Genomic DNA, 25,097 nt, shown 5'->3' on the forward strand with positions numbered 1-25,097 from the left:
GTGGCACAAATTCAGCTGCCTCAATACAAATCTATGCTATCAAAAGTATTAACTTTACTAAACTTATCTTCCTACCAACCCCTGCTCCCCAGAGTCACTAATTTATCAAGATTTCTTCCCATACTCCCAAACTACTGTCCTTTCTCAGTTTTATTTATTTAAATAGAATTGACAGAATGGACAGTCTGCACTGGAACAATACCCAGTGCACAAACGTAACACACCCTGGTTCACTCTTTTCACAGCAAAGTAACAAACTCTGAAGCCTTTCTTCTTTCTTCTTGGACTGTACCTTTTTGAAACTAAACTTTAAATAAGCAGAAAAAGTTATGCAACATCCTGAAAGTGTTAACTGAGGAGCTAGTATCTATTTTTTCTGATAGATATTAGTCCCAAGAGAAGGTGAACTGAAAGTGATGAAACACAAATTCATTTTATGACACAATGAATACACAGTGAATGAAGAGCCAGTAGACAAGCACCTGAAGACAATACAATTCTGAAATCCAAGGACATTATCTCCCTGCCAGAGAAGCAATATTACAGCAGTACTACCTGATACGGGGTATATTTTTAGAATTTCATTTCCATCACTGACATTTCAAACTGTGCATAATTTTACAGCCATTTTTTAAATAAGGGGAAAAAACCCTATAAGTCACAACACATTCAAAAGATTACTATTTTAGCTTTCTACAAGCTTTTAAGTAGGGTTTGCTCCATATATAGGACTGACACTGAATTAAAAAAAAACAAAAAACAAAGAGGTCAGAAATGTTTTCTGCTTAATCAGCTGGAACCCATGCAAGCAGATAACACCTTTGTAATATATCAAGAAGCATGAAACTGTAATCCTGAAAAGCAACTTTTTAAAATAAGTGAGAAGATTTAATTTAAAACAAATTTTTAAAAGCTCATCAAGTGAAAACTCCATAATAAACATATATACTATAAACATGGCATAAAAAAAAAAAACCAACAACAACAAAAAAACAACACACAAACGCATGATGTACATGTTCTAACTCTGTATCTTATTTAAAAATACTTCTGCTTCCTAGTTCTCTTTAACTCTGCGCCAGAAACTTCTGTTCCATTCCACCAAGGAAATGTGTGGATTGTGACAATGTGACATGTATATACAGAGAAAAAAACATTTGGCACTGGAAGGACCATGCTCCTTTAAGAGTAAGCCTGAAGAGAAATCCTGGATGCTGAAGGTAGGTTTGGAGTTGTTACAAAACTGGCTTTATGGACAGAGGACAGAGGGGAAAAAAAAAAAAAAACCAGCAAACAAACAAACAAAAGAAAACCCCAAACCAGATCTGTCTCAGACCTTCACTAGAGCACACAATGAGGCTTCATGCAAAACTATTGAACTGTGAAGTAGGAAATAAGTGAGGTTACTGTAAGCATTTATATAATAAGAAAAGGACAGACTAACAGAGATGATCAAACAGGTCTTGTTAAAATGAGAAACTTTATCCTAGGTGCATCTCAAGAGTAGTACCATGTGAGTCAGTCTTTAATTATATTCAGTATTATCAGTTCTTTTGCGAGCAGACAACACTGATTCACTTTAAATGCCCAAACTTCCCAGGACAGGTGTTTCCAATAGATACAAAACTACTGTTTATTGCACAAATATTACAAATGCTTGGCGAAACCCTGCAAAATGAGTATGAAAAATGTCTCACACATTTAGGAATAGTGTAGTTATTAAGTGACTACAGAATAAAATCTGAGATGATAATCACAGGAATGAACAGCTATTTTCTAAGTCAAGATGAGATCTTTTGTAGCTTTACAAAAAAACCCAAGAATATATAAAAATTTTTAAAACCACAAAAGTTATATATCACAGTGACTGAAAGCCAACCAGAAGATCACTTAAGAAGACAACACACATCTAATATGGGGCCAGAAATCACAAGGTTTTGACCTAACAGAGAAATTAGGCTTTGAGACAGCCCTGCAGTACTAGGATTAAAACAAACAAAAAAACTCAACTAACACAGTCACCAAGTTTCCTATTTTTGAAACAAATCCTGATCAGCTTTTGAAATAATGACACAAGAAGTCTTTTCCCTTCTATGAAAAACATTTCCTTCTTGCTTTAAGGATACACAAAGTATGCATACCAATTTGTTGAAACAATTTAAAGTACCAAATTTGACACAATTCCAATGGAATTCTCATTACTCCCTTAATAAAAAATTTAAAAATCATCGATATCTGGTTATCTTGTAGCTTATTTTCTGTGCTGCTTGGACACTCCAGATGTTAATAGTTGACTTTTGGCTTTACAAAAAGCCAGAAAATCCAAAAATATGCCAAGATACCAGGCTACAGTTCTTCCAGGTATAGATTCCACGTTTTCCAATACAGGGACAGCTAACCAGGCAAGCTATATAGAAGACTTGAGTTCCATGTAGATTTTGTTTAGAGGATTTTACTACAAAATACAAGAAGTAGGAAAAAAAAACCACAAACCAAAACAACAACAAACCAACAAGCAACAAAAAACCCCCTCAACTCACTATTTTTTATATTAATCTATATTAGTCATCAAAAAAACCATTGTGTATATACTACCTATTTCAGAATGTGCGTGGGAATCTGATATAGTCTTTTTCTCTCCTGGAACTGCATTATCCTGAATATTTAATGTTTACTATCATTAAATGTGTACTGGATTCTCCTTTTTTTTTAATTTTTTTTATTCTCTCTTTCATTTGATTTCAGTACATCCATTATTTGGTATGTAGTATACTACATTGTTCATAAATATGCATTAGAGAACATTGTCTGAGTATTCTACCAGCATTCCTCCAAAGTTAGAAGAGTCAAAAAAAAAAAGAGATTCTGAATGTGGTGTGCATATTGTTTCCCTTTTACAAATCTCTAGCTGGCAGTCAGGGAAAATAAAAAGTCCTAGTCCAGGCAAATGAGACATGAAATTGTAAACCAGCTAGTTGAAAAGGCAGTACAATTCAAACTCTGCATATACTTGAAAGCCAAACACCAAATTACTTCAAAGTGCAGTAATCCTCAGGTAACATTGCTTTCAGTGCCTTACTGTAATTACAAAATGAAAATTGTGTTTTATAAGAGAGGTTTATACCTATAAAGTCTAGTTACTAATGCAGGTACATCAGTGACAGCTACTTTAAAGCTCCAATTGCATCAAGTGATCTGAATCCATCACAAAAAAATTAAAATTTAATAAAAATGTATTTACAGTTGTTAATGTGACGTTAAAACCAGAAAATGTTCCTACAACAGTGGATAATCCTTACACATTCTTCTAAAAACTAGTATTACATAGATTTTATTAAACTGAAGTTTTGCTGTAAGAGACCTTAAAGAGCATTATTTCTCTATATCCAAGTGCAACTACTTACAAGAGACTTAGCTGAAAGCAAAAGTACAAGACAGAAAATCACCCTTATCCTGTCCCAAACCAGGACAATCTAACTATGAAACAATAAATATTTTCAAATCACATAAGGCTATTTCCCCTCTAAACATGCAGTCAGTTTGGCTGCTCTGTTAGATTTTACTCTGTTCAGATCAATTTTAAATTCATTGCAATGATAAAAAATTTATCATCTTTTGATTAAAATACAGTTTTGTTTGTACATTTCCAGTCAACTTTGTCTTTTTGAGACTGTAACCTTCTGAAGCAGTAAACCAACCTTCCCTTGTGACTAGAACAGCAAAATCTAATCCAGTACATGTGAGTGCTGGTAAGCGTACAAATTCTGTATTTCACATTTTATTTTAAAAAGAAAGCAAAAAACCACAAACAAACCCATAAAAATCTTTTTCCCAAGTTGACATGACCATACAAATTTTGTGCATCCTTCTATCTCACAGAAAATCAATGCACTGCATAGATTAGATGCACAAATATATAAGCCATTAGAACAAATGATGGACAGAATTTTCATTTGAAGTTACTACTTCTTTTCACAAATAACAGACTCCACAATATAAAACAATTTAAAGAGGAAGTAATTTCTCACTTTTCACACACTTATTTCTCTAAAATTTTCTTGATATTTTATACCAAAATTACATAGAATTACTACGTGGCAAAAATTAAATAAGAACACATTTTGTGATTACTGAGATTTAGTCAATCAAAAGCTTAAAAATCACCATTTATTCTTCCACTAATAATATTCTACACACAGTATAAAGGAAGTGGCAAAAGAGAATTAAAAAACAAGCAAACCACAACAACCCAGTAGCTTACCCGCAAAGCTTCAATTACAAGGTCTCGTGCTTCCAGTTCTCCTTCCATTACACTCAAAAGCATCCGCAGTTCTGGCTTGCTCAAGTTATCCACATCAAACTCCCTTTTCTGCAAGAAACAAAACACTGATGAACACCCTGACTACCTGCAATAGCCATTGAAGATGTGAAATAGACATATCAGCATCCTAATTATGGGCTCCCCAAACATTTAGAAATGTCAAAAGCTGAGGTGACTTCATCTGTCACATTTAAAGTCAGTATGTATATATTATACATATATACAAAAAGCAGCAAATAGTCTGATCTGGTTAACATTCTCATTTTGCCACTATATAAAACCCTGCTAAAGCTGCATCTCCAGTATTGCATAGTCCTCACCTAAACTTACAGAACTTGCCAATTAAAAAGGTGGAGAGGAGAAAATGCTATTATATGGGGAAAGAGTACAAGGCTGAAGTCTTGCTTTTGGAGATGGAGTGGGGTAATGCAATTAATATTTACAAAATCACAAAGGTAGTAGATAAGATTAATTGTTCACCAATATCCACAATGCTAACACAAGAAGATGCATAGTGAAATTACAAAGGGGTCATTTCAAGGGAAAGAAAACAATACTTATTCCACGTGCCAGATTCAGCTGACCAGCTTGATTTCCAATACTCTATTCTCTGCAAGGGAAATACTACAGACCTAGCTGTGATGTAGATGTGACTCCTAGCAAAGACCCAAGACATGCACATTCAACTGCCTTTAGCATGAAGTAATCAGTTGCCAAAGTAGCTGGCATATGTGTTATCTGGATATATGTGTTATCTGGATATACTATTTTCCCTGATGGATGTAAAATCTAAGAGTTCCTCTACCCAAGAGCTTAACTTCATCACAGGAAAATATCATGAAATTTAAAGCAAGTGCCATTTCTGCTTTCTCAAGGCAAGAGAAGGAAAAAACAGTTTTCTTTCCTCAGGCTAGCAGGCCAAAATTATTCAAAATTATTACATTTACTCTGTGCTTCATTTTTACTTCATAGTTGAAACACACAAAAGTGCACAAATGGCTAGTAAAAACTGTATGCTTGTAAAAACTGTATGTTGGCTGTTTAGCCAACAGCATTTGACATTCAACGTACTGAGCTTCTGCATTTATGTGAACAGCACAGATCAACAAGATGAGCAATGATTTCTATTACGTCTCACTGTTTCGGAAATAGGACCACACACCCAAACCAGTAATTCTAGAGTGAATAATAGTTAACCTCTATTTTTGCTGCCAGAGTCAGCAGTTCCTCGAACCCAAAAGATATCTCTTACCTCCCAGGCCAAATGATCAAGAAAACAACATGTTTCTCTGATGGCCTCTTCCCAACATATGGTGCAACAGCCTCTCAGTGTTCCTCCCTAACCTATAGCTTGCTCACCAGTCTATGGACATGTATAAATTGGAAAGCCACTAAATATACACAGTTCCTCGTGAAATCCAGTGTCGATAGACTGGATTTGACCTCATATGCTGCAACAGACTTCACTGTCAGCACTACTAAATACCAGATTGAGTTCAGTCAGACAGCAGGACCCACTTATCCATCCTCCTACTCCTATGAAGCACTTCATAATACCTAATAGAACAAAGACAGCAACTGGTTTAACTTCCCTTCTGATAAAGAAAAACTCTCAATTTTTCAGATGAAAAACTGATGCAGAGATATCAAATATTCTGTTCCAAGCCACAGCAAACAGGCAGTGTAAAAAATATTCAGTAACAGTCTTTTAAGTCTACATTCAGTGGTTTAATCACTACATTATCTTCCCTTTCTAAAATATGCTTGCCTCCTCTGTCAAAAAAAGCACCCAAGGTTTCTGAGAGACAAAGTTAAGAGGGGCATCCACAAAAGTATGGTGCAAGACATGATCCTACTCTTCAAGTCAGTAAATCCACCTGTTTAGGAGGTATAACATAGGGCAGCGCTTTGTCAAAAGACCGATTATAAATGACAGGAGAAGCTTTTCATCTCTGTAGTCTTCCAGAAGACATAAATGAAAACATTCTTACAGTCTTAACAAGCCAGAGGCATAATTCAACATACGTGATGCAGAGCTGGATCAAGCAATTAAGTTTTGCTCAAGTACACACCCCAAACTAGAACATATGAAAAGATAAAAATAACAAGTAATAGTTTTCTATTAGTTTATTAGATACAAATAAGCACCCAAAAATGTTAATAGAAAGACATACCAGCAAGACAAGAAACTCCGCTTCTTGTGTTTTTTAATTTAAAAAACTTGAAATAAGAACTAACAAACCCACTTCACACAGCATCATGGCATCACAGAAGTCACAGAATGACAGGGGCTGGACAGGACCTCGAGAACTCAAGTCTAAACCCCCTGCCAGAGCAGGATCACCTAGTGTAGGTCTCACAAGAACATGTCCAGGAAAGTTCTGAATATTCCTAGAGAAGGAAACTCCACCTCACTGGGCAGCCTGTTCCAGTGCTCTGTCACCCTCACAGTGAAAAAGCTTTTTCTTATGCTTACAGGGATCCTCCTATGCTCCAACTTGAACTTGTCACCCCATGTCCTATCATTGGCCCTCACTGAGAAGAGCCTGGCTCCATCCTCCTGACACTCACCCTTTACATATTCACAAACATTAATGAGGTCACCCCTCAGTCTCCTCCATTTCACATATATGAACAGTTCTAGCATACTAGACTTGAAACCCTCTTAGCCAAGCATTCTGTCTACAAAAGCAGCCAATAATGGTTGACATGAAATTGGTACCAGAGGACAAACACGTAATGTTACTTCCCAGAAATACTCTCCAAGCCTCCAGCAATTTTCAGCTTATGCACTTGCTGAGCCAGAAATGGTGATTTTTGCATTTAGTAGCCATCGGCTGACACACCTGTTGTGAATTTACCCCATTCTTTAAGTTCTCTAATTCCACTGTGCAACTACACATTTTATGAAGAACAACCACCTTTGCTGTTAGTCTGCCATTGCCTAATCTACTTGATGCCTTTTGCTTAATTAAACACAATGCTTTTTTTATTAAACACAATGCTTTTTTGCTTTATTACCTACACTCTCCACACTACACACACTATCAGACTAAGTTTTCACATATAAAGAAGAGAAAATGTCCCCAAACTGATGTCCAAAATCAACTGGAGAAGACACAGAAACAGAAAAAGTGAAATAAAGAGCTTTTTCAGGATGAAAGAAGTAAACCTTTGGGCTGAAATATCTGTATCCACAAAACAGTTATTTTAGTGTACAAAAAATGGCATGAATCAGGTGTGCATCATTATTTTACCATTAAGTAAAAATATAAGCCATAAATTTTTCTCAAGTTTTGTTTCTGAACAATTTTGAGCCCAGTGAGGCTTTCTTCATCTGATAAATACCAATACTGGAATGACCACTCTTCTCCAGTACTTCAATGACACGTTAGATTTCTTGATAATGGATAAATGACCTTTAATCCCCCCACACAGGGTAAGAGTGTGCACGGCTGTGGCTAAAGAAGCTACTACACCTCCCCATACACATCTCTGAATGAGCATTTTTTGCAGCTACAGTATTGCTAACTGGACCAAAATGCGCAGTTTAAAGATTTAATATATCCTCAAGAATAGCAGTGAAAACATTTTTAAGGTCTAGGCAGAAAAAGCATGTGGTGAAATAAAACAATCCCTCCTCCTACACACTTGGCTGCCATCTTTTGGGGACCAAGATGTCAGTCATTGCAGGGTTGCCTGAAGTTCTTATTCAGATGTAGCACTACTTGCCAAATCAGAGAGAAAATTGTTGTTTAGATCTAGAAAAGTAATCTTCCTAACATCTTCCAGTGGAGCAGTAAGTCTTAGATCCCCAGGAAACAAAGACTGCATTAGTAGCTCATGGCTTATGTGTCATATGGGGTTTAGCTACAATACCTCCAGTAGTGCCAAGCTGTAAAAATTTAAACAACAATTTAACAACTATATAACTGAGCCATCCATTATGTTGGTTTTATAACAGAGGTACCAGAATACATTGCCCCAGAGTAAAATTTGGCATACACAGTGAAAACACAAGAGAACTTTTTTGTCCTCTTTTGGATTTCAAAATGTCTGGTTTATTTGATTTATACGAATAAAGTACCTGAAAAAGACTACAATTTCAGTTCTCTATGCCTCTAAAATGCATGTTATTTTTCAGATCAGTTTTGTAAGGGGTGTGTGTTGCCTGGCAGCAAGTGCACTGACAATAAAGAGAACAGCTAATTAGCTAATACTCATTCAACTACATCACAAAAAGGGTACAGGCAAAATGATAACCTGCATTGCTAAAGATGAAAAGAAGCTCTACCGTGTACCAAAAGAACATCTCTTCCAAGCAAGAGAAGGATGATTTAGGACTGCAGTGATCAAACTGGACAGGCATTTTCCCACCTTTATCATCTTTGGAAAAGATGGAAAAAGGATGAAATTCAAAGCTCACCAAAAAGCACAGGAACAGAAGGGACCCTTTCACACAAGCATAGCTATTTAGAGCAGAGGTGGGAAAAGTCTCCAGGGTTTCATTTATCCCATCACCCTCCCTCTAAGAAAAAAAACAACTTGTGAGGGAATGGCAGTGCCAATAGTTTGGTTTTGCTGACAGAGCCCAGTTGATAGTACTGGCAGCTTCAGGAATTAAGAGTGCTGTTAACTGTGATACCACAGGAGCTGTTAGAAACTCAGCTGCTTTCAGCAGTCTAAATAGATAATGTGCAAAAGCCACAGCTTTGTACTTTCCCTAAGCAGAAAAGAGGCAAAAAACAAGTTATCTGTGAGCAACCTGGTCTACTGGGAAGTGTGCCCATTCAAGGGGGGTAGAACTACAGGATCTTTAAGGCCCCTTCCAAGCCAAACTATTCTGGAAGATTTCCACTGACCGTAACAGGATATTAAACACTATGCACACATGCAGACACCTTAATTTAAAGTGTCTTGAGCCTAATCTATACCTCCAAGAATCAGGTAAGTAATTTCACTCAAAACCAGAGAAGCTCACAAACCTGCTTCTAAAACAGGTTATTTCTTCCAACCACTTACTTGATGCCACTAGCTATTAAAGGAATTTTCAAGACTTAGCTCACTATAAACATGGCTATATGGTGAAATGATTCCTAATCCTTCCTAATACAGAAAACTCTATAAACAGAGAGAGTATTAAAAGAAGTTTACAATATCAATACAGTACTCAAGAAAAATTCAGGGAAAACCACAATTTATTGCTTTGGCTGTGGGAAGCTTGTTTTTTAGTCTGAAACTAGTGTAGGAGTCTGCGACCCCATGTTTCTCTAGAAATTATCTGATGCAAAAATACATGTCCATTTCCCAGCCCATTCAAGATGAACTTCAGAAGCAAGATGTGACCTATGGGAATGTATTGGGCAACAGAAATAAATATGAATGCACAAGAATCTTTCAAGAAAAGGCTATGATGTGGAACTTGCTCCTCAACTAAGACCAAGTTTCTTGCTGAAGATAGTATCATCTTATGTTAACATCCAGGACTTAAACTTCATACAGTCATAGTTGAGGGATCATGAGGAGACTGCACATGCATTTGATCACACTCAGTGACTTTTATTGGATAGCTCACCAGAAGAAGTTACCTGCCCACCTCTCCCCCAAGTACAGCTCCCCTGCTTTTCGGGTTTTCCAAAGATTTTTTTTAAGAAGTATGCAGAAGGTTTTGTTTAGTTGCTGTGGGTTGGCTTTTTGTTGTTGCTGTTTGTTTGATCTAACTGCAAAAGTTTCAACAGCTTCAACATTAACAATAAATATACCTCAAACTAGCAAATTTATTTTGGAAAACAAAAAAAAAAAAACAGTCCCCCAACCCCTCCAAGATTAGTAAGACACTGACATTTACACATACCCAGATATTGTTCTAGCTGTTAAAACATGGTTTCAATCTATTAACAGCCACAAAAGAACTTTGTAATTTTTATTTCAGTACAAATTAGGTAACTAAGTCTTTCTTTTATGGGTCTAAGCACGCAAGTCTTAAATAATCATGGCTTATTACTTAAATGTAGCCAGTAATTTCTATTTGGAAAGTCACCTTCAGGTAAGTTACTTCTAAGGCAAATAGTTTATTATTAGATCCAGATACAGGTGCATACTGCTGATATCTTTTGAAGTTTTCCAGAAGCTATCTTTAAGACTTCCAGGATTTCACACTTTGCCCTGTGTTACAATAGGAACAAACATCAATGACCGGAAAGGTTTGATTCATTTACCACAGAGGCAGTACCTCTTCCCCAAGCCTACTTGACATCTTCATATTTACATATTCAGGGATTACACAGGTATTGTAAATCAACTGATCCCTTTCTGGGGTAGGAATGAGTGCGGAGGCAGACCACAAGCTCTTTCCTTCCTGTCCCAATTTCCATCTCTATTCCTGTCTTGCTGCATCATCTGTGAGGCCAAAGCAATGCTTATACAAATGAAGTCAAAGCAGTTGGAAAAACAAGAGGATGTACTGCAACCACAAATTTGCACCTCTATGCCACTTTCATACAACCAGCTCACAACTGTGCCCCTCTGCACTTCACAAGTCCACATTTGGAAGTGAAAGGAACATTTACAAAGTGGACTGCATCTGGTGGCTTTCTTTTCTCATCCCCCAGCACCTTTACAACAGAGGAAGAGAGGCCCTGCTGCGGGTTGTGGAGCAGAAGGTACAAATAAAGCAATGCTGTAGGTTGGAGTAGGGTAAGGAAAGACAAAAAGGAGGCTCAAGGTATATCACTGCAAGATGGATCAAGAGCAACCTCTCATTGCAGAGGAACAGCAGGACTCAGACAGAACTGTGCCACCACCTCTGCAACTCACCTACCTGTTGGAACACCACAAGGGCATTGTGCATCTGACTAGATGAAAATAACTTATCAGAACAATAACGCTACACTGAGAACTTGTGTTTTGATGAGGACAGTGGTAGTTAATCAAAGTCCTTTTGCAAGTGACCATTTTCCAGGATGTAATCCCTAGTAAGAGATACAGTCTTTGCTTTGCAAAGGTTATGGTCTCATTTCCACTACTAGCTATTTTTTCTGATAAGAACCTTCCCAACTGATCTAAATCAGCCTCTATAACGGATCCGATCAAACCATTATTTAGCATTTCCTTACACTGACCAGAATGGCAGTTTTACTACAGACATCCTTGCAGATCAGTATCTAGTGAATACACCAAGCTAACCATAAAATCCCATGCAATGTCATCACAAAGTGTCATGGAAGTTCTCTCCATTTTTATTTCTTTTTCTATTGACATGTTTTTCTGTAACACAATGTTTTTATACTGTTATGCGAGCTGCAGCAACACAGACTGATCCTTTTGGGTAAGCACACATTGTTCTCTATGAAATTTTGACCAGTGGGGACAACAGAAAAATCCCTACTCACTTTGGAGGAGTCAAGATTCCACTTCACCAATATTCTCTGTATATACAGCTTTACAGGCAGCAGAAGGTAATACTTTTCAGAGAAAAAAAAAATTATGCTTTTGATCACTCATAAAGCAAATTCAAATCCAGTGGAACAATTTTAACAAACTTTGGTGATTGATGTAACAGGCTTTTCACAGGCTTTGTTAAAGCTACACTGAAGCTATAGCATTTGACAAGCCAGCCCTCTGTGTGCAGCAGGCTGATGTTCAATGTTTCAACAAAAAGACTGTCAAACTGGATTATTTTTTGCTGTCATACAATCATTAATGATAGACATAATGCAGATGGAAGTAATTTGAAGATGTTTTAAAATACACACATATGTCTTCTCTCAATTCTAGTCCTAAATGCACCAACACAATTTTACTGGCTTCACTGCAATCAAGCTGTGCAGGTATGAAAAAGGACCAGAACCACTCCCCTAACGTTTTTTCTTGTCATCCCTACCACAGTAAATATACCAACATTTTTGGGGAAAGAAGTGGTGGGGTTACCAAATGTTCTGTTCCACTCCAGGAATCTCAAAATGACAAGAATATCAGGTTTGTTCCTAAATGTAACATACTATAGAACAGTCTAGGCTTTTTCAGCCAAATTCCCTGGTGAATGTAAAAAAGGAGGTAAGGGGCATTTTAAATCCTTTTCTACAGTGCTTGTAAAAGCAGCAAAAAGAGTCTTTTTTTCCAGTGATATTACTGATAGTATACCAAGATGCAATACGAGCACTTAGTATGAAGAAACTCTACTGTACCTGTCATACATTTCCAGCTTACATCATCAAACTTACCCATTAACATATTATTGTTTCAAATACTGTTCTTACAGGGTTTTTTACTGCACCATTTGTGCAATTAAGATACTAAGAATTAAAAAAAAAAAAAAAAGTAATATAAAACTGTACTGAAAACAGTATTTCATTATAAGTCGAAGTTTAGTGTGACTTAGAAGATAGTCACCTGTATGCTTACTGTGACCCTAAAAGTAAGCAAGTTGATCCGATTCATAATTCTGTATCTTGAATTTAAAGCCAGAAAATAAGCTATTCATACTAACCCTTCAAAAGGAATACTGGAGTGTTGTATAAATATTTTTTTAATCTTTTAATTTCACAGAGTTCTTTTTACTTTCCTGTACAAGAGATAAAATGAAATCAACAATATAACATTTATATTGGCGAGGATAAAAATATGAAAAGGAATACTAAATATTTAATGACTGATGGCAAATTAAAAGTAATAATTTAAAACAGTATTTTTTTATAACTTAAGTATAGCTATTACTCTTATTAGGGAGCAACTCACAGGCTACTTCCCAGCCTCTCTTCAGTTTTTTAAAAAAATTTTAAAGGTAGTGTGAAGTGTAGAGCTATCGTTCCTACCTTTCACAATGAGAACACCAAAATATGAGTGGCTTACACTGCCCTGCCTAACAGGGCAATATTGAAGTGGTACTTGATTGTGAGCTACATGCTTTGAGTTTTAAAAACTGAAATTTAAGGCAGTAGCAGTATGAGTACATGATAGAAACCAATATAAATATTTTTTTACCAAAAACTAGAGCATTACAAGTATTTAATAGTGTGCTTTTATGACTTCTTACCATAGTACTAATTTACAGCATGGCTAGATTGTTGTTTTAAAAGACAGTGATGTTATATTCACTGGGTAAGGTTTACTTTTTGTTAGTTTAAATTTAATTTCCACAACACCACAGAAGTTAAAACACTCAAGGAAGACTGAGTGCACAGTTAGAGCAGGGTTTCATATAAGAATTAAGTGTCTGTTTGAAAGAAAACAAAATAATGAAATTTTTAAAAGGCCAGAAATAACCTCAGTTTCACAGAAACTAGTGTCCCCTCCCTTCAGGGGTCTTCACCTTCAGAAACGGTCCAAGGAAAACGTGCATCACAGCGGTTTTCCTATCCCAAACTTTGCATGTCACAGCACTTCCAGCCCGGTTTCGGACCTGGCCGCCCTGGCTTTGTTAACACGGGCTGAGGAGCCCCGCTCCATCCCCTGGCAGGTTTGACGCCGCCAGGTCTGGGATGCGCCGGGCGAGGGAGAGCTGCGGGGCTGAGAGGAGCCTGCCAGCCCTCAGGTGAGGAGCCGGGGTCCCACCGAAGCAGAAGCCGGCCCGAGGGGATGATCCCCTGCTCCCCTGACAGGCTGCCAGGCCGGTATGCAGGAGAGGAGCCCACCGCTCGCCAAGGGGAGGGAGCGCAGCCCCTCCCGACGCCGTTTTATCCGACTGACACCACATCGCGCCCCTCCACCTCCCAAGCTCCTCACCCGCCCGCAGGGAAGACACAGCGGGAGAGAGGAGTGTTCTGTTCGGTTTTGGGGGATATTTTACGCAGGAGCCAGATCCTGCACCTGGGGCGCAGGCCCGGGGAGCGGAGACGTCTCCACACACCGGGGCTGGGGCGGGAGGGGAAGGGAAGATACCGCTGCCGAAAACGCCACAAGGGAAAAAGGAGATAGCGACCTCTTCGAGGGTCCGGCAAAGGGTTAAATTCTCCCCCTCCAGCCCTAGTCTGACAGCTCCCATCGTCCCGGCCGCTATCACCACCCCAGTCCTCCCGGAGAGATGGGGCGCAGCCGCCCTGCCTGTGGCAAGCGGCGGGGAAAGAGGGTGGGTGTGAGAGAGGCGAGACCGGGGAGCGGTTCCCCCGCGCCCTTCCGTGCCCCCCTCGCAGGAGCCGCACATCGACCCCGCGCCGGGGCAGCGGGAAGGAACAATGGGGGAGAGAACCCACCGCCCCCGTGAGGGGAAAAGGGAGGCCGAAAGGGAGAGAGGCCGAAAGGGAAGGAGACCTGGAGCCCTCTCTCTTCATCCCCGGGGAGGGACAGGGCTGTGGAGGGTCCCGCAGCCCTATCCCGCCCCGGGGGAGAAGAGAGAGGGGCGGGGGGACGGAGTAGGGCAGGCAGGTCTCCGAGCGCCGCTTCGTCCGGTCCCCACAGGGAGCCCTGACTGCCCCGGCTGTGTTGAACCCCCTCTCCCGCCGAGCCGGTTACCGCTGCCGTAGCCGCCGAGTCCTCCCGTCCGCCAGAGCCCGGCTCGCAGCTCGCGCCCTCCGTCGCCATCTTCCCGCTGTAACGGCTCCGGCGCGGAGAGCGGCGCGGAGCTGAGTGGCGGCAGCCGCCGCTGCCAGGAGCTTAACCCCCTCCCCGCCGGCAGCGAGCCCACCGGGAGCGGCGACGCTTAACTCCTCCGGCGCCGCGCAGGCGGCGCTGCCGAAGCCGAGCCGAGCCGCCCCCCTTCGCCGGCCGAGGAGAGCGACTCCCGCCGGCGGGCGCTCGGCTTTCCCCACCCACCCACTCACCGCCCGCCATAAGGCGGCCCAGAGCCAAGCGGAGGAGGGGGATCGGGATTCGGGATCAGGAGAGGAATCGGGATCGAGAGAGAGAGAGAGAGAGAGAGAGAGGGGAGCCGGCTGCCGGCAATCAGGGGTGGCTCAGGGGAGTGCCTCGCCAGCGCACAGCGCGGGCCCCGCGCAGGCACCGCTCTCTTCCCCGTGGCTTAGGAGCAGAAGAACGAAAGGAAAGGGTTATGGATGAGGTGGAAAAAAAAGAGGTGGAAAAAAAAAAAAAAAAAAAAAAAGAAAAGAAAAAAAGAAATAAAAAGGGGTTTGCAATGGGCTTGGCCCACCTGATCTATGAGATCCTTAAACCAGTTGAAGCCTCTGAGAGACGGGCATCTCTTTCCTGGGGGCACTGACACAGTCACCTTTCACCATCCTCCTGGGGGCTGAGGGAGGACGTTTCTGCCCCTAGCCCTTAATGCTTTATTTTCATGGCAGAATTACTTCAGAGCCAGTGTGAGGGTGGGCGTTCCTCCAGGCCCAATGTGTCAGGCCCAACACTTCGGTTCCTCTCAGCCTCAGCCCTGGGAGTCCACCCTGGCCTGTTCCAACTTATTCAGAGGAAGGTTCAGGCTGCTGAGCTGAATTTGCCATCATGCAGGTGAAACCTTCTCCAGGATAACCCACCCCTCCATCTGTACCCCACTCTCTGCCCTCAGGGAATGTCCCTCAAGATCTTGCCCCACTGTTTTCCCCTCACAATGGGAACCCTCCTGCTGAGCTGTACACCAAAGTGGAATCTGAAGGTACCCTTCTCTGGGACCGATTTACTGTATCTATTACCAGCTGAATTTGCAACACTGTTTACAATGCAGCCACATGGAATTTTCAGCACCAGCAGTCTCCTCTTTGAGCCTTGCCTGTCTCCTCTAGTAGGGCTGCTTCAGGTCTAGGTTCAAGCTGAATCCACTTGGCTCCTTCAACAGATAGAAATGGACTAATGATTTTCCTTCATCAAAGACAGCAAATATTCTTCTAAGCATGCTGAACCTAAGGATGTAAGTAAAAACATGCCTGAACTTTTTCCCCCTTACATTACTGGAAGGGGAATTGATGAGCGATTAGTAGAATAAACTCCAACTGTAATGTAACTGTTAATGTACACTGAACAGAATGAGCAGAAGGCAGTGAGGTAGTGTATACGATCCATTACAAGGCACATAAAATCCAGTCAAGCATGTTTTCTGGCCTTGGGGTTTGTTTTTCCTTAAAAATCATCTAGCTGTCCTCCTACTAAAGCTTTACGCTTTTATAGTGAGTGCTCTCATCCTTTCCACCACCAAAGCTGAGAAACTCCATTGATGACACAGCCCCAAAGAAGTTGTTTTTCTCATTTCCCAGAAGTCTAATACCATTTAATTGGTTTTCGGATATATCGTTGCTTGCTTACCTTATTGTCAGCAAATTACTGTACATTACTCATTATTTATATAAAGTTTGACAAGCATGTGGTGCTTTGTCATCGAGAAACTCAATGAAAAGTCATTTGTTTCTTATGGACTTTGTCATACTTATTACTCTCCAAAATTATTATAAACACTGAAGTTTTAAAACTGGTTTGGGAAAATGTTCTCTTATTGATTCCTGTCTGCTGTTATCATTGACAGTATTTCCTTGTTGCATTAGAATCATTTGCTGAATGTCAGTTACTTTCGAGTCTTTCTAACTGAGTTGGTACAAAGCCTGCACACAACATACTGTGTAAGTACTATTTTTCTAACTCCATCCATGTCACAGCCATAATGTGGCAAAGGCTGCACAATTTATCTGTTGGCTGCTGCAATCATAAACTTTGGTTTAACTGATTTTTTACCAATTACCAAGCATACATTTATCAAAATAACAATGAATATTAGATTAGTTAAAGCTTTCTATCTTAGATTTGATAACTGCTCTCCCTTTCCTCATCTGAAGAAAAATCTAAAATTAATTATGAGAGAGGTGAGGGTGCTAAGATCTCCACCAGAAAAAAATTATTGGGAGATATAGATGAGTAACACTTCAGTTAAAAGCTCACCCCCAAAAAGCTACTATCCAACACATCATCCTAACATTGCAAGCAGTCAGGCCTGCAGCTGTGGTCAGAAAGATGACAGTCATGCTTTTGAAGGAGGAATGATACCTAATTCTTCCTTATGTCATGAAATGAATCATGACAAGATTTTGAAAATATTACTGCTTTTTGTAATTGTATGAGCCTATACTGCATGTTTGTGTTTCTTCATTCTTCCCCCTAATGATAGCAACAAGGCCTGCTGTTGGCATGAGAGCACTAGAATCCACATTAGATATTAACAGTCACTACTTGGAGAAGATTCTCATGCTGCGTAGCAATCATTGCTGCATCTTCAGTGATGGTGGTAGGGTCCAAATGTCCCTGAGGTTTTGCTGCATGAAGAACACCTTTGGTCTTGGGATCATCTTCAAAGTAGGAAATGTTTTTTCATTGATAGTACTACATCACTGGGAAAGGACTTACTGGTTACTCTGTTTACTGACATCCTCACACAGAAGTGGATTTAAACCTTCAGTAATACACACACAATACAATAATCTACACACAAATCATTGTAATAAAAGAGCTCAGAGATAGGGACAGCATGACTTTGTGACTGCTCCCATTGTGCACTGTCATTGCTATGCCTGTATCATACAGGGGAAAACACTTCCCTTAATGCACAGCTAAGTCAAAGCCCTTCTAGGAGAAGAAATTGCCAGTGCTTTTACAAATAATTCTGTTATTACAGTAAGGCAAAGGGTTGCATTTCTCAGAGGAAGGTGCTCACAGTTTTGCTGCTAGCATGTATCTGTCAAACTGAATGCAATTAACTCTTTTTCTGCTGTTCCAGCTTTATTTGGCTTGAGTGACACAAAGGAAAGGCTAAGCCTAGGAGCAGGCCTTGCAACAGAGCTTTAAATGTATTCCTTTCCTATGATTAGAGAGCTGGCATGCAGCAGTGGAATGTCCACACCTTACAGGATGCAGCTGCTGGGCTGAGCTGTGCTCATTCCCTCCGTGTGACAGAAAAAGCATGCCTTGGCTTTACAGTGGTAGGGAAGCAAACTGCTGTGTATCTAGATCATACAGTGTATTGAGGCTTTGCCTTGCTAGTAACCATTTGCATGAAAGAAAACAAGAAACCAAAATAGTATTTTATTCATCCTTTTCTAGAAAATGAGCAGATGTCTGAATTTAAAGCAAGCAGGGGATGCTGAAGTCCTGAGATAAGTTTTTACAGAATATTGGTTATCTGAGAAAAAGTAATTAATATTTGTATCATTGCAGTCTTTTCAGAGGTCACCCCAGTGCTAACTTTAGGCATTTCTGCCATCACCCTCATTTAGGACTCATCAAGCCAAGCCAAACAACATAATTTAAATACTGCACTGATTACCTTTTCAGGAAACTTTGGTCTTGGAACCATAAGCAATACATAGAACTCTGTTAACTGTTAGCTTGTGTTTTGTGAAGAGCCTTGCTTTCTCTGGAAGATGGTGTACCACTGTCTAGGTGAAATCCAATAGAAAAAGAGATCAATATTCTAGAAAGCTATTGGCTGCTTCTTAGGATGTTAAGCTAACATCAAAAACGAAGGTGAAATGGAGATAAAAATCAAAGTGTTGAGAACAAAATCTCCAGTAAGCACCAACAGAAGAGATGCTTTAATTGACTGTGCTCAAGGAGCATGGCTAATAAATAAAAAGTGTTGGAATTGTTGATTTATGAGCAAAAATTCAACAGTGCTGCATATTGTTTCAAGCGAGTGATGTGATTCACATGACTGGAATGTTGAAAACATTGATAATCTGCTTAGAAAGGCATAAGTGAAAAAAAAAAAAGAAGGGAAAACTATCAAAATAGAGTGTTCCATGTGTCAGCATTACTGACAACTCAGGAAAGGCTATTTGAATGTTTATGAATTGTATTTCAATGTTTAAAACATAAAACATTGTATTAGTGCCTACTACAAACCTCACTTCATACTAAAGAGCAAAATGACAAGATCCTTCAGTATCTTCTACATAGAAAGAGGAAACTGCTGTCACTGAGGCTTCACCTTGAGTGACATCTCAGATTGACATTCTGCCAATACTGTAACATCCCAGAAAGGTCTGAAAACTACAGGTAACAATTCAAAAATATGACCTTGAGCAGGAGGATTCTAAATGTGACTTCATTTTAACACATGAAGAGGGAAAGATAGTTCCAACTGGAATCTAAAATTTGAGTGTTTGCTGTGCCTAACTGAGAAATCTGAGCCCAGAATGAAATCCGAAAGCTAAAAATGGGTACAGTCTATGAATTTGAAACATTCATTTTAGACAAGTCTTGTAGTCTGTGTTATGCAAAAAGAAAAGATCACACACTGATCTCCCTGGAGCTGAAATCCATAAGCTTTTAGTAGGGTATCAATATATTTCAAGTCTGTGCTGAAAGGTCTAAAAAAGTTGGATTTTTGGTTTTCATGCATTTCCCTATGAGGAACAAAATTATAATTCATTTGCTGTCAAGGCAAAAAAGAATGTACAGCTTTTTAAGTATGAGAAAGGTACAGGCAGTTTAAATTATCAGACTGAAAATGTCTGAAAATATTCAGAAGTGCTAAAAGCTCTTTTTTATTTCCCTCTTTCATTCATCTTCTCATGGGTACGACTAAGGAGTGTGAAGTAGGTCCACTTGAGATTACCAACATAAGCAATAATGGCACAGGAATCAAGAATTCTCAGAACCAGTTTCCTGGAGCAGGCATGATGACTAACATACTTCTGCAGGCACCATCACTTCCAAGCAAAAAAACACTTATTTTTTTTCCTTTTTTCTTTTTTTCTTTTTTCTTTTTTTTTTTTTTTTTTCTTGGACACAGGAGAAATGCATCCTGCTGTGATCATATTGGCTGTAGTGAAAGGAGGCAGAGGAATTAATGATGCATCTGCCAGACATGGAAGAGTTTGTTCCTTCACTGGCAGGAGTTATGCAGTGATCTGCAGTGCTGGTAAGTGCACTACCTCATTTTGGAATTTAACTCTCAGCCCAAAAATCACCACACCATTAAACTCATTTTTTAAGTGATTGTTAAATTATTTTGTTGCAGAATCTTTTTTTTTTTTTTTTTTTTGGCATTTCTCCCTCTTCATTGTAGAAAAGGTTAATTTTGAAATTGCCTTATGCCACTGACATCCTATTAATAAAATTGGATCACTGAATGCCCCCCTGTAGGGATGAATGTGTGAAGCTGTATCACTGCTAAAATGGGCCTCTGCATCTTAGAAGAAACTCAGCTGGAATTGGAGTGATAGCACACACAGTGGAGGTTGTCCTTCCTGCCAAACTCTGCTATTGCTCTGAGAGCTCACTGTGTGAGTGCAGCACTGCACACGGGCATTCAGCACACAAAAAAGCTTCAAGAGGACCTTTACTCTGCAATTGTATAGAAATAAAATCTCAAGGGAGATCAATCAATTTGTTGCCAAGAAGGATCAGTCTCAGTAAGGTGGTAACTACCTTAGCACTTAGGTTGAACTTCTTATATGGGGACTTGGTAATGAAACGTTGTTTGTATTGAAATTCTCCACTGGGGAGAAATTCCCTTTCTAATGAAACAAAATAGCTTCAATAGGTTGTTAGCTCCATCACTGACACTGTAGAACCACAGCCCAGGAGAGTTTGCTCCCGTGCTGCTGACATAGAACAGAAATAATTTTGCTTGGGAGTTAACTCCCTCCTGGAAAACAAGCATATGCTGGAGTACAGGAACAAATCTGCTTGCCTGTAGGAAAGTCATGCACTTACTCACTGATGCAATGCAACTTTTGAAATGTAGCTTTATTTATATTCTCAAAGTCGAAAAAGAATGCAGTGAAAAGACAAGATCTGAGTGTGTGTATGTTTCATAAACTGAATTAATGTGATCATATCACTCATAGTGACCGGAACTAAAGGTGGGACGCTCGTGTCTAAGCCTGTGGTTCAAGTTTATGGGTAACACAAATGAAAAAGAGAAAAAAAATCAGTAAAACAGACTTTAATTGTGAAATTACAAGTTAAAAAGCAGAAATTATAATTCACGAGGCTTTCACTATGTGTGCAAAATTCACTTATTTACATGTAAATGAGGCAGGTGGAAGAAAAACATTGAGAGGAGAAAGATAACCCTGACTAGTCTCTCCTGTCAAGCACGAGCATCTTTCCATGTTTAACTGTAATGAACTCCTCAAATCAGGGATTAGGGACTCTGCCTTTGCTGTACTGTTTCAATTCTGAGTATCCATAATATTATCTTTCATTAGAATTTTGCTAGTGTGTCCCTCAAGGCTGCGATGTTTTACACCATCACTTAGATTGTATGGGACTTTGGTCCCCAGTGTGTCATTTGCCTACCTAACTGGGAATTAAGTGGGAATGCAATTTAAAAAATGAGCATGAACTAACTGTGTTGCAAAAACAAGAAGTGTTTACCCTCCTGAGTTTCACCATGTCTCTAGTGGATGCTGGGGACTCTCCTGCCTTCTGTGCCTTGACGATTTCCTCTGAGATTTCAAGACAGGGCATGAATTTAAAACCAAAGCTCTACAAAAAACCTGCTGCAGCCACAAATCTTATCAATGTAATGACAGAATAATCAAAAAACTGACAAATCTTGCTGCAGGACAAAGGCAAAAATAAAGGAATGTCAGTGGATTTAGGAGGAATATTTACATAATATTCGATCTTGTTATTTAAAACGACTACAAAATGACATTCATAGGAACACAGGACTGGATTACCCATCAGTTAGTCTAACCTCCTCCAGATCATAACAAGCATATATCACAGTCCTTTCAATAAAATGATTATTTTAAAATCAGAATTTTTGCTGCAGCTTTTTCTATTCAAATAATGCTGAATGTGTTAGCTTAAAACTATAAAAATTCTGCATTATTTATGAAAAAATTAAATATGTCCTGATACCGGTGACTTCTCCTTTAGGCCTACTAAATAACATAGTAACTACTAATTGAGCATGACAATATCTTTCTGAGTCTGAAGATATTTGAACAGTTATTTCAATGTTAAAATAAAGACAAAGAAAAGCTCAGTAAGTTGCTAAGAATCACAGAACAATTCAGAAACTGTAACTGAGAAATGAAACCCTGAAATAATGGTCTCCATCCTCTTGCTCTCATTGAAGTGACCATCTGAGTAAATACATACATTTAATGAAATGAGATTTTGGTTTCCCTGTGCCAAGATAAAGAGATTTCACTGGAAATGAACTGATACTTTAAAAAATGGCACTATCAAAAAGGAATGCTTTCACAGCTGGGAAAGACTGCGTTTCAGTGAAGTTTGTTCTACTCTGCACTCTGTATATTACCATTGAGATACAACAGTATTGTGTAAAAACACTTCACAGCCCAAGTCCTCTTACAAATTTAATGTATGGTTTTAAAAAAAAAAAAAGCAGTTGATTGTAAAAAATGAGCCCTGTCACTGAGGGGAAATGAGAAGTAGAAATGTACCCACATAAACACTTCCTTTGGAAAAAAGGCTCCGTTATTGGAGGATAACAAGAGGGTAGTGGTCATATTTCTGATCATAAAAAGTATTCTGAAGCATAAACAAATCAGCATGTGCAGCATTTGGCTTCTGTTTAGCCTTTGAAAAGGCTTTTCAGACATGCAGCCTCTTCAGGGAAATTTGTTTTGCAGAGATCACTCCAGAAACAACCAGAACAGAGCAGCAGCCCAGAACAAAGCTGCTTCTCACCCATGGTGGTACAAAATGATCCCTCTCCTGCCTTTATTTGAGGCCCCTTAGGAAGCCTACAGGATGCTGGTTGCTAAGCAACCCCCAAAGCAACGGTGTTTATAGCATTAGGTATTAATTATTGTCATGGGCCTTTTCCACTGATGATTCTGAAAATATGCAATTAGACACGTCATAGCATAAGTCATTTTGCATTCTGATGAACAAGCATTATTAATCTGCAGAAAACTCAGAATCTAAGAAATTGTTCAAAGGTGACTGTGCCAGGACTAATATTTTCTTTTCATCATGCTGTTTTTTTGTAATTGCAGAGAGTAGATTTGAGCAGTAATATAGTTACACTCAACTATTTAAAGGTTCTGAAATAGAATATCATATTGCTTCATTTGTTTCCCCAGTTAAGGTGCCTAACTCTTAACTGACCTTTATTTTGAGTAGTTCAGGTCAATAGTTGAGCAAAAAATCCAGAAGCCCTAATTAAAATATTTAATAGCTGCTGCATGCTGCAACACAGAAGTAGAAACAAACAACAAATTGAATCTTGTGAAAGAGGCAAGGTTTAGCCTGGTAGTGCTATCCTTGAGATAACTTTATTCGTATCAGTAAATGCACTGGATTGTATTATGAGAAAGGACAGTTGCTCTTCTTTCTCTAGCTTTGCCTACCAAGCTAATCATCAGTCATGGGATGGAAATTTCCATAAAATGGAAATGTTTATCCTTTGCATGAGGCAGCTTATACCCCCTGAAATTAATTGGAACAGCCAGGAAGAGACTCCAGGTAGTGCAAATAAAAATGGAATTCATGCTGCAGTAAATCATTATCAAAAGTGAAAGCATTAGCAGCAGCAGATTGGAAACTCCTGTGAAGTGATGGTGGCAAAATGTAACCAATAGCAAAGCAAAAAAAAAATACTATTTCAGCACATGAATCAAGCAATAAGCAAATTAGTGAAAGAAATTACTAGACTCATCGATTACTGCAAGAAAAAAAGTGCTAAGTACTTTCCAGTTGAAGAAAAAAGTTGGGACTGTGGATGTGAAAGGCTCAAGGAGACACCAATAGGGTTGTGTGGCTGAAAATCTTGTACACACAAGGATGCCTCCTCCCCGATCTTGAATACACTGATATTTGTGCAAAGGGAGAGTGAAATGCAGCAAAGGGGTTTGTCCCTCCTGTAGATGAGGGAAATGACAAGAGTGTAAAGCTCCCATTTTCTTTACTGAGTCATGCCTCTTTATATAGGTGTGTGGCAGAAAGCTGGCATGAATATTGATGTCTGATAATTTGCCTCAGGTTGCTCCAGAAATCAGAACAGTAGGCGGAGTGGTACTGTGCTGCTTCTGGTGCCCATAGAGCACACTACTGAGCAAAATTATCAGACATTCTATTTTGATCAAATGGGGGCAGAAGGCACAAAAATTTCCATAGCAGTTTTCAGCTCCAAAACGTGGCTGCCCAGCTGATAAGACCTCTGGCTGTTTTTCTTTACCCTGCTTCCAACTGGAAAGGTATGGGGAGCAGCCATTACACTCACTGTTTTCATGGACATACAAATGAGGCAAAATTATGATCCTTTGGCTATTCCTAGTGACAAATGGTCTTCCATGAGAGCTAGCGGAACATTATTTTTACTGCTGTTTTTTAAACATGCTACCAGTAGAATGCGTACTTTTTAATGAAGTGATATGGTAGGAAAATTGGTTATTTAAAAAAAATAATAAAGAAAATAAAATTTCCACAAAGATGTGCTACAGGCAGAGAAGTGTAGCAACAAAATTGGTCTTGAAAAAGAAAACTAACATACTGTAGTTTTATAATGAACGTGAATGCATATGTTGCTAACATCATATTGCTCTTTCTATTAACGAGCAGAGATTGTATTTTCTTTTGGTATTGTTTCCAAAGCAGGGGGATTTGCTGTCACTGCCTACCTCTGAGGAGCCAGGATGTACTGTGTGTTGGCAACTCCAAATTTTAGGCTGGCTCAGGTTGTGTATCTGTACTAGAGACAGACCAGTACAGTTTGTTTACATGGCAGATCTCACACAACAAGCTACAAATAAGCATGACTCACATCCTGCCTTATTCTAATACTGATTTTTGACTACCTGCTGCAATCTTAAGCATCTTCATGTAAACCTCATCCTCTTTTCGTGATATTTGTTTGACCAATGTGTTTGTCTTTTCTCTCACTTGTCTGATTTGAAAACATTTGATAAGAGTGGAAATG

General features: G+C 39.3%; 1 protein-coding gene and 1 long non-coding RNA gene across 4 annotated transcripts in view; one reads left to right on the plus strand and one right to left on the minus strand.

Moving 5' to 3' along the window:
* The window catches only part of CTTNBP2 (cortactin binding protein 2), an 81,678-nt gene extending 66,744 nt beyond the window's left edge, over positions 1–14,934 (minus strand). Inside the window, exons 1-2 of one of the 3 annotated variants that reach the window (XM_071733711.1) lie at positions 14,771–14,934; positions 4,262–4,369 (exon numbers count right to left, since the gene is read on the minus strand). In XM_071733711.1, the coding sequence (XP_071589812.1) occupies positions 4,262–4,369; positions 14,771–14,839 (177 nt within the window). In that variant the 5' untranslated portion in view covers positions 14,840–14,934. Of the gene's footprint in view, positions 1–4,261; positions 4,370–12,809; positions 12,829–14,770 lie in introns of those variants that run through there. The other 2 variants (XM_071733713.1, XM_071733712.1) reach the window with 2 other exon arrangements.
* A 1,067-nt stretch (positions 14,935–16,001) lies between these two features.
* On the plus strand, positions 16,002–20,322 carry LOC139798831 (uncharacterized). Its single transcript, XR_011727008.1, has 2 exons — positions 16,002–16,115; positions 19,983–20,322. It is a non-coding gene; the product is annotated as an uncharacterized lncRNA (long non-coding RNA).
* The last annotated feature ends 4,775 nt before the right edge of the window (positions 20,323–25,097 follow it).

The sequence above is a fragment of the Heliangelus exortis genome, chromosome 1 (genome assembly GCF_036169615.1).
Source record: "Heliangelus exortis chromosome 1, bHelExo1.hap1, whole genome shotgun sequence".
Lineage (NCBI taxonomy): Eukaryota > Metazoa > Chordata > Aves > Apodiformes > Trochilidae > Heliangelus > Heliangelus exortis.